Source organism: Aythya marila (genome assembly GCF_965140915.1).
Source record: "Aythya marila genome assembly, chromosome: 6".
Classification (NCBI taxonomy): domain Eukaryota; kingdom Metazoa; phylum Chordata; class Aves; order Anseriformes; family Anatidae; genus Aythya; species Aythya marila.
Genome location: NC_139047.1, coordinates 29,462,291 through 29,474,652, shown reverse-complemented (window position 1 = coordinate 29,474,652; position 12,362 = coordinate 29,462,291). Strand labels below are relative to the sequence as shown.

Here is a 12,362-nt window from a genome sequence, read left to right as displayed (position 1 = left end):
ATTGCTCATTTCAGAAAGTTAATTCTGTACTCAAAAGAGTAGATGCTACAATATTGGTGCCACATAAACTATTCTTTACAGATATTAAAGTAGCTGAATCCCTATTTTAATTGTCAAATCCGGATTAGGAAAGTTTTTGGCCATGAAGAATACTTTGATCTGTGTGTAATTACAAACCTTTACGTTGGCATGGTTGGCACTTCTGCAGCTAGCATTTCCCTGCCAAATGTGTCTTTGTAAATGTAACGTCTAGATAGGTGGAGGTTTAATGGCTCAGACCTTCAAAGGAATTTATGGAGTCTGAAAGTTTCCAGTGTCCCACTTGATGGGATCTGTGTTTCAGATTTCCAACATTTCTGCAATCTAGGTAGCCAAAGTTGAATGCCCCAAAGTTTAACCAAAGTTTAAACAAAGCTCCATTCAGAAATAATTCCGTGCCTTGCATAGGCGTGGTGTGCCGATACCTCGGCATGTTTAATCGTGTGTCCTTTAGCTGCTGAATTTTGCACAAACTTACCAATACCGTGTAGCAGCCAATATGGGAGGCTGTGAGGCAGCTACTGCAATAATTCAGCTTGTGCCGTTATCCAGACATAAATCAAACCCTCTGTATCCTGCTGAGACAGCAAGACCCAAGCTTTGCTGAATCCCTACACTGATAAAAAAAAAAAAAAAAAAAAAAAAAAAAAAAAAGGAAAAGAAAAAGAAAAAAAAGCCCTGACAATGTAGTTGATGTGGTACTCAAAGGAGAGCTTGAAGTCGCAGATGAAACCAAGATTACAAGGTGGTTGGAAAGTAAATAACAATCCCATCAAAGAGAACCACACATGGAAGGGGGTTAGGAGGAACCTGCTGCTTAGCCAGTGACAGCCCGTGTGATTCAGTATCACAAGACAATCCAATTTACAAAGACAAAAAATGAAAGAAAAGTCCAATCCAATCCTCGGTAACAGCAGAAGAAACAGATATGAGGTATGAGTTGAGAACTGGAAGCGTTTGAGTCAAAATAGTTACAGAACAAATACAGGATGTTAGCTTGGTTATTGGCTAATTTAGACACATGTACATCAGGAACAAGTCCATTGACGTTCCTGGAGTTTAAACACTGTAAAAGGCACACAAGTGAAATAAAGAAGCAGACACCTGCAACGTCAGATTCTGTCACCTTATGGAGTACGCATTTTTCTGTCTGAGATATCTGTCTAATCAGTGCCACTGAGGTTTCTGCTTTGTGGAATAATGCAATATATAGACTGGCTGAAGCTAAAAGCATCATCTTGTATATCTTTAGTAAAGCTGGTCAGGTTTTTTCTATCTGAATACTCTCCAGGAGACTACAGTTTCTACAAGAAAAAGCAGAATTTTTGAAAGAAAATGCCAACATCATTCTTAAAAATCAGATTTCCTTTAAGGTAACAGAAAATGTTTAATTTCTGGGGGCAATCTGCATGAATTAACCCACACACATCTACACAAACCCTTTCTTAAAATGAGTCATAAGGTTTGGGGTTGGTTTCCCTCCAGACAGAGCACCTCAGCAGATGACAGCTGCGTAACCTGTGGCTGCGTGCGTGCGATGGGGTGGCTGTGCAGCAGGGAACACAAGGCGGGGAAATGGCAACTCTCTGAAGGCATTGCAGCTAGACTGGGAAGAAAGTAAAAACACTTCAAAATTCATTTTAAGAGGAGACATATTAAAAATTTCTAAGTAAAAAAAAAACAAAAACAAAAACAAAAAACAGTTCTAGCTGAAAAGACAAATATCAAAATAATTAATCAAATTTCCCAGGATGGAAATACCCATTCTAATTATTTCTAATTTCTACTTTCTACTTTCCAGCTTCTAATTTCCAATTTCAAATGCTGTCCAGGTTCGATGTGTAACTGTCAGAGGAATTTTGCATTGCACCTAGTGGAGTCTCTTGATTAAGGCTCGTTTTCCAGTAAAGATCTTTGATAAACGGGTATATTTGAACCTTCTTACAAATTAATGGAAACAAAAGTATTTTCATTAAGAGTCAGATCTTGCTTTTTTTTTTTTTTTCAGTAGGAGTGCAATTCATGTTTTAAAGGCAAACAAGAAGTAATTCCTACTTCAAAAAAACTGTTCCATTACACCAGTGAATAATATGCAGGAGGCAAAAACAGACTGGTGGGATTTTGGAGGGCCATGTACCACATGCATACATCACCAAAGATGCATAGGGGCAGTTATACTTTGGTTTTGGATTCAGTGAGAGAAACCACTACCCTGAAACACGATCACATTGTGAGTTATCTTTGCCAAAACTCATAAATTCAAGCAAAGGGAAAACATATTGGGTGTCTGGAAACAGTGGAGGTAATTTTTCCCCTTGGACCTAGCAGAGATTTTCACTATAATGAAAAACTCTGAGGCATAATTACAGAAATACGTTTTCTAGAAATGAACTGAGAAAGTGTTTCCCAGCCCAAATTACTTGGGTCTGCTTTGTACGCTAGAAAAAAATACGCATTGACATCACACAAACTCTTTGGATTTACACTGTCACCTCCTCATAATGCCAGATGTTGATACCCAGAGTCACTCTAAAAGCTTTACGATGATCCTAGATCACTTCCTATCTGGGTCAAATGAGGCCCTAAAAACAAAAAGCAGAGAGGTAAGCTCCAAGACACAAGAGCAGAAGTAACTAGAAACCAGCAGCAAAGCCAATCACAGCAATTAGAGCTCGAGGAGCACTCACAGAGTACCTAGAAAAGCAAAATGTCTGGTTTCAGAGCACCTGAATGTTCCTGAATGTCCCTGCCTCCAGGGGTGCTGAGCAAAAGCCATATCCGAGTCACACTGCACAGTTCTATGTAGCTCTGTTCACAATATAAAGCAGAGTATTTTCAATATGAAACTAACCAACATTATAGCTAGAGAATCAAATGAGCCAGAAAGATAAGTGAATATATATATATTTTAGAACAAAACCCAGGATATTCCAGCTGGGACCAAACCAAGTATCAAAATCTCAGAATTTCCCACATAGGCTGGAAATGCAGACAGTTCAAAATGATAGTTTTGATTCAAGGCTATCCCACAATCACTGCGAGTAGCTGGACAAAATACACAAAACTTGAGAGCACCAAGGAAACCTTTTTTTCATTAACCGTAGTATTTGTAAAATAAATCTACCTGGACCAAGGATTTCTATCCCTTTTGCCCTTTTTACGGTTGCATGGACACAACTCCATAAGAGAAATGCAGATCCTCTCAGGGATGTAACAATATTGAAAATAGGACATTTGAGAGGATGCCAGGCCATGACTGAGCCCGCAGGAGGTAGATTCGCTGCTCGTACTCAGTCTCACAGGGCAGGGAATTATATCAACACCATAAAACAACACAGGACGTAATTCCTCGCTCTCTTCTCCCCGGGATTGTATTGAAGATAAATCAGGCAACTGTGAGAGACAGAGGAGACCTGTCCTGCTCAGGGTGTTATGTTTAATTGCTGAAGGCAAGAAGCATTTTTAAAGGTTTGTCAATAAAATCCCTATTTAGTTAACCTCAATCTCCTCAGATCTCTTGTTACAGACAGCCTTCTGCTCTCAACATCTGGGCAGGCAAAGCCTCCAATTACACTGCTGGATTTGGTAGCTTAATAGACCCAGATAAGGGCCCCCGGTGTATCCATTTCCCTTGGTAACAGCTTATCTGCAGCCAGCCCAACGATACGCAACCTTTATGCCCCGCAACCTTTCCTTTTCTGTGGCTGGGCCCGCATCTGCCACAGCCACGCCGTAATTTATGGGGAAGGGGCAGGGGGCAAGGAGAGGGAGGCCCGGCAGCACGGCCGGGACAGGCCCGCACCACTTGGGCTCTTCCCTCCTCGCCCTGAGGGGCAGCTGAGCTGGGGGCCGGGTGGCAGCCACCCCTGGGGCCCAAACACCTGAGCTGCAGGCTGCAAATCACCCCAGAGCCTCCAAATCTTGGCCCTTAATCCAAACCTGAACACGTCCTTGGCTGAAGGATGTGAGATATCCTGCAGAAGTCAGCTCAAGGCACACACACAGTGTCTCTCCCACGCTGAGGTGAATCCACAACCGATTTCTTCTAAGCATTGCCGTGAGCTCCCTTCCTCCCTCCCCTCAAAATCCATGCAGACATTTGTCTTGTCTTCTCCTTTATTTTACTCTTCAGCTCCTCCTTTGCAATCAAATGAATTTCTTTAAAAGGTTTTTTAAAAGTTATCTAGGATTTAATGTTTTCATGTTGAAAGTCTGACAGGGAATTTGCAGAGACCCTGTCGTAACACAGGCTGATTTCTCCTGCTTCTCTTAAAGGCCACAGAATTTCATTGCCCTCTGTTTTTCTCAGCCCATCTGTCAGCTAATTTGCAGGAACTAGTTAAATCACCTCTTCTCCATACTTCTTTCTCAGTTTTCCTCTACTTTTGCATCGAGTTCTGTGACAATGAACAAGGGCAGATCAGCTACAGAAATTTCTCTTCAAGCTTTCATTGTAACCTTCGAGTCTCATGTTTGTCGCTTGAAGTTTATGTGCCAAAGACGGGAGAAAGCACAAGCCAGCAGTTTGTCAAAGCACGCTCTCTTGGGATTTGTGTTCTGTTTCAGCTGTCACCGTGTCGCCATATATATCTATCGATGCAACTTCTGATGTGCAGCAACAAATGGTAAATAATTCCCTTCTCCAAGTGCACTTCTGGCTGTGTTGGTGTCAGTGCTTTTGATCAATAAACCACTGAGGCATCTTCCAGCAGGAATATTGTTCCAGCTGTTGTTCAGGAACAACATGCTCCATGCACTATTTCCTTGGTTTGAATGCAATATATGAGGCTTTTACTTTTTCTCTCTCTTCAGGAAACATCCTATCTGGCTTGCTATGCAAGGACTGCTCGCTGTTTATCCACATCTCCAGCTCCTGAAAAGGCTCGCTGGTTTCTGTTGGTGTAAGTTAGTTTTAATTGAAGTAAGAGGTCACTACCTGTATCACTCCAAGCAAGGATTCCAGCTCTTCCTGGGGTGCTGGCAGACAACAGAGCTGTTTCTTCCCATTAGGCCTGACGCTTCTTTTTCTCAGAAAATTCCAAGTGCGCTGAGTCCCTATGAACTTGCAGCCCCCGTATTTTCTGACTTACCTCATTAGGCTGCTCCAGACTCCAAGACAGGCACTTACTGTAACTGCCTGCCACTGGGACACCCACTGCTTTGCACACTTGGGTTTTGAACCTCTTCCTCAGTGAAATCCCAAACTGACATCTCCACGACTGCTACACCACCTTCCATCTCACTTGGTGATACTGGTCACTTTATGCTGTCTTAATCCAAGCTGATGTAGATTTTCTTCTAGTACCTTGGACACACTGCTGTGCTCGTAAATGATGCCCTTAAATTACCCATGCAGACCACAGCGTTTCTCACAGCAGTGCTAGTGGTACGCTGCTGTCAGTAAAGGCATTTCTGCCCCACCAGTGGTTTCTCCTTTCTTGCCAGCTGCTGCTGTGAACTGCTCCATTCAGATGGTTCTTTTTGTTTGTGTTTTCTAGTCCCTGACATTCCAGAATTCTTTTTCTGATTAAAATTAATTAAAAATGCAAATGCAGATAAATATATGCTACTGGCAATACATTTAGACAGCTCAGTTTTTGCAAAATCCTGGTGCATGCCCAGTGCCATTAAGCACAACAATCTGTTCCTACTCTCTTCTTCTGTCTTTACACATTCTATAGACCCTAGGATTTTCTTTTTATATGATGTTTCAAGCAAATTACAGGGCTGTATATTATATAGACAGCTAATAGCACTTTAGTTTATGCCTTTAAGGCTGCATTTGCCCAGTCTGCGGAGTGATGTCCTTACTGGCAGATTCGCAGAACAGTGCAGGCATCACTAACATCGCCATAAGGAAAAGACTTTCCCAATATTGCCTTGGTAATTCAGTTTACTGAGTCCTTATGTCAGTTCTAAATTTTAAGGTTTTCCCTATGAATGTGCAAACATTAATCTGTTAAGTTAGTACCACTTCACGGACTTCATTGCTGTTCTCTTCTGCCTTCTACCCCCAAACAACACTCTTGCTGACTTCATTAAACTGTTCTCTTTGACATATGCTCTTGCTGTATGCACTGAATGTTATGGATGTTTAACTTGCTTCTCCAACACGTAGTGAAAACTGCATGCTTGAGGCTCACATTCTGCATGGTTTTTCCAGTGCTGCACCACGCTTCTGCAGTGCCTGACTGCCCTTGGTTGATCCTTTTCTTCTGATGCTGAATGCAAGCAGAACTGAATAAAACTTTAATTCACACATACAAAAAAATCCAAGTTATGAGAGCACTGAAAGTATTTGCAGATTCATATGGAATTTGACAGCAGTTTTAGGTGGAAAAAAATGTAATCAGGGTGCAAATGTTAAAACTTTAGCGAGCATCTGACCAGTAAATATTTTTAGTGACACCTTTCACTTCAAAATGCTGGAATATGTTATGCTACATAGTAACGCTAGACAAATTGTGAGTGTCACAGTCAACTAGTAAAAAGGTCAGGGCTATTCTCTTCAGCGGATTTAATTCCTACACATGAAGAATGGTGCAGCATTCTTCACAGCTTTGGTATAACTTTGTTCTCTCTGTGGCACCTTTCATCTGAAGAAACTGAAGCAAGCTGCAGACACATGGTAATAACAGACCACTCTCAGAATACTTACAAGGTAAAAAAATATATATATAATCTCCAGTTTATTGATTAGCAAACTGGGTTAGCGATTTGTTGGTGATGACGGATTTGGGATTTACACCCCAAATTGGTGGCACCCAGCCCCAGGCATTGCTCAAAGATAACGTGCACACTTCTCAGCAAAGGTCTCCAATACAACTAAGGGATCTTGTGCATGATGCTAATGCAACTGTGGGCAGGCTGGATGTAGGTACTACTCCCATCCCCATGTACGATTCGTTACATTACACTGCTACCCTTATTACAACCAAGTGCTGTCATTAAAGCTAATGCTACAGAGACCCACGGGAGCGTGTGACCAGAATGAAAGAAGCAGGGCACAGTTCATGAGCCACCAGAGAGGCACTTTCCTGCAGCTTGCTTTCAGAAGTAAAACCCTCATTTTAAATAAAACAAAAACTTTTACTTTGATAAATGCTGGCTGCTTCTAAAAGATATTCTGTTCTCAAATCTCCCCGGCAAAATGCCACCACAGTTGTAAGGGCCAACCACGTGTGCAGTCAGGCTGGGAATTATCCACACAAATAAAGAGCACAGCTTGAAACATCGACTTTTTCCTGATCAAAAGGGTCTGGGAGACAACTGGACAGTTTGGATCAGGCAAAGGATAGGGCTTTTATTTTTTTCAAAGAGTGCCCCAGTGAACAGAGTAGCCAATGTGGCCCTGGTGGCAGCGATATGCTGTAACACTCTCCTCCTCCCACACAAGTTATTGAAAGCTTGGCTTTGGATCTGTTTGTTGGTAATTTTTTTTGCCTTTATTATTTATTTTTGTTGAAGAAATTCTGTAAGGGAAATGTGATGTACAATCAACCCTTTCATTAGCTTCTTTAATAGCATTCCCTGTCTAAGCTGCTTCACCCCTACATACCAAGTAATAAATTGCAAATGTTACCAAAGAAGCATTGTCACCCAAAAAGTGTCTTCATTATACCAGTACAAAGGAACTATGTGCTGTGATTTTATTAAAATCAAAATTTAAAATAGCATTAAATGTACTTTTCTGTGTTCCCATATCTGTTTTCTTTATGTACTTTAGTCTAAAGTGAAAAAACAATGCATATCCTTTTGCATCTTGTTTTTACCTAGTTTCATTCATTAGGGGTTTTCAACTGTATAAGCTGAAATGAAAGATTTAACAAGGAAAAATTATTTATGAAAAATTTTACAATCATGAAATATTCACACTACTTAACTTTGTAAAGCTGTTCTTTTGAACAAAACCTAAAGAATTTAGGGATTTAAGCCGCATGATAAGGTACAATGCTCTTCAGAAAGATCTGTTTCTCTTTTACTAGTTATATTTCCATTCTAAATAAAACCAGTCTGACACTGTGGTAGGTGACAGCTAAGCAATATGTTGCAAATAAATATATTTTACCACCATAACAATTTTTGTGACTTATTTTAATTCCAATTGGATGTACTTCAGCAATCATTGTAAAGGCTTTGGCCTCAATTTCTATACACAGCAATCCAGAAGAGCATAAGCTTCCACCTTTTTCTTTGATTGTTGTCTATCTTATCATCTTATAACTGCTTCACGTAGGGTAAAATATATTATGCCATAATACATTATGGGACAGAGATCCATTACGTGGAACTCAAAAAGAATCAAAGATCTTCTTTAGTCCTCCTAATTTGTGGTGTTCTGTTTATAAGCAATTTGCATAAGACAATTTCTAAAACTAAAACATAGTAGCATCACTTTTACAACAGATGAAAACAAGAAGTTATTATAAAGCTATTTTAAAACTGTAAAAAGTATATCCTTCTTGTATGGTGTGTTTCCATTTTAAAATGTCAGGCAGAACATGAAGATAAATTGCAAATATATAATTTTCTATAACTGATCTTATAGGATTACCTGTATGAATTGTTAAAAAGTTAAAATTTGTTATTGCTTCATCTAAACATAGAGCTATAAAACATCATACTGCAGACTTCTTTGTCTGTGAATGTAAATGAGCATTTTTGTGTATAAAGGTTCTCCAATACTGGAATCCTACAGAGCGATAACAGTCATTAGCTATAGTAGGGATTTCAGGAGTAATAGGTGTGATATTATGACTAAATGCTCATAGGAATCTAATTCCATTGGAGCGAACAGAAAGTCTCCCCTTTGACCTGAACGGTCGTTGAATTGATTCCTCTGCTGGATGACATGAAAAGTCAGATCAAAGGTAGGATTCTGAATCTTGTTAAAACACACGGCTTCAAACTACTTGCTTCCTGTGAAGCATTAATGAAAATACCCATTGGGCCCGTAACCAATCACTGAAAGAATATGTCCTATGACGCTCATACTATGAGCATATGTGTGCATTTATATTTTTTGCTTTTTAAAAGGTTTATCTGCACTCATTTTAAAGCTTATTTCCCCCAGACACAAGCTGGAAACAGGAACAGTAGTACACGGAACAACTGTGAACTCTTCTCCTTTATCTGAGGTGATCAAAAAGCAGTTACTATGCCTGTGTTGTAAGGAAGAGTGTTTTAATGTCTACGAAATTTCTCATCGGCATGTCATTTGAAGGATCTGGTTTCTGAAACTGATCCACATCATTTGAAGCCTGACATTTGCTGTTTGATGGGATAGACCTGAATACAGAACACTCTGATGAAATTCATATTCATATTTTGAAGGCCCAGATACATATTCTAAGCAGGTGGAGGCCATCTCTATTGTTTAGAAACATCTCTTTCCTCTCCTCCCACTTCTTTCAAATAGCATCATAGCCCATATACTCAGAATCTAAGAGATAAGGGAGGCAGAGGGAATTTTTTGGCTTTAAGTATCTCTGAACAATTCTTGTAGATTATATCATGGCAAAAACATTCTAGAAGAAGAGTACAGTCTGATACAGATGGGAAAAGCAGCAGAGCCAAGCAGGGTGGGGAATGTTATCAGAAATGCCTATTTGTAACTCATGGTCCAGAATACAAAAGCATAAATGTGTTTCATTTAAACACGCAGAAATCAGAATTCTTTCAAAGATATGAGAATGCTGGAAGACTCCACCAAACAAGGGCAAGCCATAGTTTACAAGGAAATCCGAGCCAAGATTTCAAGTAAAGTGTCCAGCCCTGAATGCCTGAGAGGTTAAACACAACACCTTTGGGAAAAGACACAAGAAGAAAGAGATGCGAAGACTTGAGGGGGCAGGAGCAGGAGTAAAACATAACACTTGGATGGAATTTGGCAACAGGAGTAACAAAGACAGACATATGATATGAAGGCAACAATTAAGAAGTTACAGACAAAGGTAGGATAGAACAGGAAATTGGGGAAAATGAGAGGAGTGCTTCGTTTTGCCTGGTTGAATTCCATGGGATGGGACATGCAGTGCAAATTACTAACATGCTGCTGAAGGCACGCAAATCTCAAAATGTCTCTGTCAGTTTGTTAAGAAGTAATAGCTGGCAGTTAACTATGAACAGTGGTCACGTGTTTCTAATTAAATTTATGGATGACACTCTTTAATCTAGTTATATGTACTCTATTCAATACAAACTTTCAATGGACACTGACCTGTAATATACAAGTACTGAAAGTGCAAGTTTGCACTGAGAAACTATGGAGGCAAGCATAACCTTTAGCTGTCACGGGCAGAAGAAGCCATTGTAAAAAAATGTGTGTCGGCCTGATGGTTTATATGTTCAAAACATACCACAAAATAACACCCCTTTCATCTTTCCCTCACACATTTCCTTCAACACCTTATCACCACATGGGTTAGTTGAAGACAAATCTGGCACGGGCTGGCATAAATGCATTGACCTCAAGCCAGCGCCTGAGTGCTTGTTTTACTCTGTGAGCAGTCTCCCACCCTACTTACCACTTGCCAAAGAGCAGGGAGGAAGCATCACCTTTTCTTGGAGTCACAGGTTCATTTTTTTTCCTCCACAAGGAGCATTTTAATATGCAGACAGCGTTAATTACTACACAAAGCACTTTTCATGGTGTTACACCTACAGTATTCCCAATGACAACAATAAATGTCTCTCTCTACTCCCCCCTTACTGATGCGAAAGGGTAAGAATTAAGCACAGAGCACTAACCTGGCTGTAAATAAGCCCAAATTAGCACTAGATGGGTTTGGAAGCCAGAAATACCTAGTTCCTTGTTCCTATCCAGACAGCAGACCATGCTGTCACCTCAGGGAAAAGATAATTCCTGTCTTATACGTGAAGGAAAGGCTGAATCTAGCCTATCACCCCAGCAAAAACAGTTCTGATTTGCCATACTAAGCATCATCTTTGTGCAAAAATCACAACTGCTGGCATTTCCGTTAGCATTCACTATCCAGTTTCCATATTGCTGACCCCCAGAAACCAAACGCAACTCATGCTGCTCCCAGTGCCAAACCTCCCAGCTCCCAGCACTTCCAAGCATCAGCCCAGCAGTATGAACACTTGAAAAAAGAGGCAGCTCTGTTAACAAAAGCTAAGGACACACTTCTTCCGCAGAAGACGCTGTCTATGGAAGTCAAAGAGATGGCATGGGCTTCCTCAGAGCTCTTAGCTTTGCTTGTTTCAGTGTTTGTTCCATTAATAGTCCCACTAGCACGCTAAGTACTTGACTTTGGTATGTTTATCCTCTCACACAACTGTTCAACATCTTTGAGCATTTTCCAGTCCTGTATCCATAGTAGAGCTATAAAAACTCCTTGTTAATCTCAATCATCATTTGAAAACATTACCTAAATATACATCTAGAATATAACACCAATAAATTCACATCCTACATACAGCAAAAACAATCACTTTATAGCATATGGCATTTATATTTCGCTTTCAGGTGATATTAGAGTAGTTTATACATTCACTATGGTGAACAATTTTTTCCTGGTATCCTCAACAAGCATTTCTGATGAGATGACCTACCTACAGCTCTCATACACTCAGTATAAAGAAACAGAGGCTTACAGAGGTAAGATTTTAATTACAAGTTTGGTAACTTGTCTGGATTCTTTCCTAGAATGCAGTGAATTCAGTGAGGTTCTTCTATATGATGACATGTTTCTATTTAGGATACTTTAAAATTCCTCCACTACTTTTGTTCTAAAGAATCTTAAAAATGAGGAAAGGTTGTGATACTGTGATGAATAGATAAACATCTTCAAAATGTACATCATTATGAGTATTGCTTCTTAACAACTGTATCTTTATGACACAAGATATATTCAATAAATTCAGTAAATATTAATTCTTACCACAAGACTGCTGTCCAGAGAAAGTCTTTTCCCAAACTCCCTTTTCTGGAGCTGTCTTTTTCTCTCCATAGCTGAGGTTATTTGTTTTCCTTTTCATCTACTAGCAATGTCAGACTCTTTCCAGCATCACTGAAAAAAAAAATAAAAAATGCACATTTCAATATTCTACTTAACAGTTTCTGTCTTTCATCATTAACTTTGTAATAACCCAGCAGCTAATGACTTTGTGTCCATAGTAGGCTGTGCTCCAGGAACAAATTTTCTGTGCCAGAAAAACTAAACTCTCCAGACAGAAATATCACCAAAATGTTTGGGTCACGTCTCCAACAAAACAAAAACAAACAAACAAAAATAAATAAATAAATAAAAATTAAAAAAAAAAAGGAAAAAAAGAAAATCTACTACTACTATTGTCTTTAT

At 39.7% G+C, this 12,362-nt stretch overlaps 1 protein-coding gene across 1 annotated transcript in view; it reads right to left on the bottom strand.

Annotated features, from left to right (window-relative positions):
• The window catches only part of NCKAP5 (NCK associated protein 5), a 364,164-nt gene that overhangs the window by 333,035 nt on the left and 18,767 nt on the right, over positions 1 to 12,362 (bottom strand). Inside the window, exon 2 of the mRNA XM_082763525.1 lies at positions 11,943 to 12,071. Coding sequence (XP_082619651.1) covers positions 11,943 to 12,011 — 69 coding nt within the window. The 5' untranslated portion in view covers positions 12,012 to 12,071. The remainder of the gene's footprint in view (positions 1 to 11,942; positions 12,072 to 12,362) is intronic.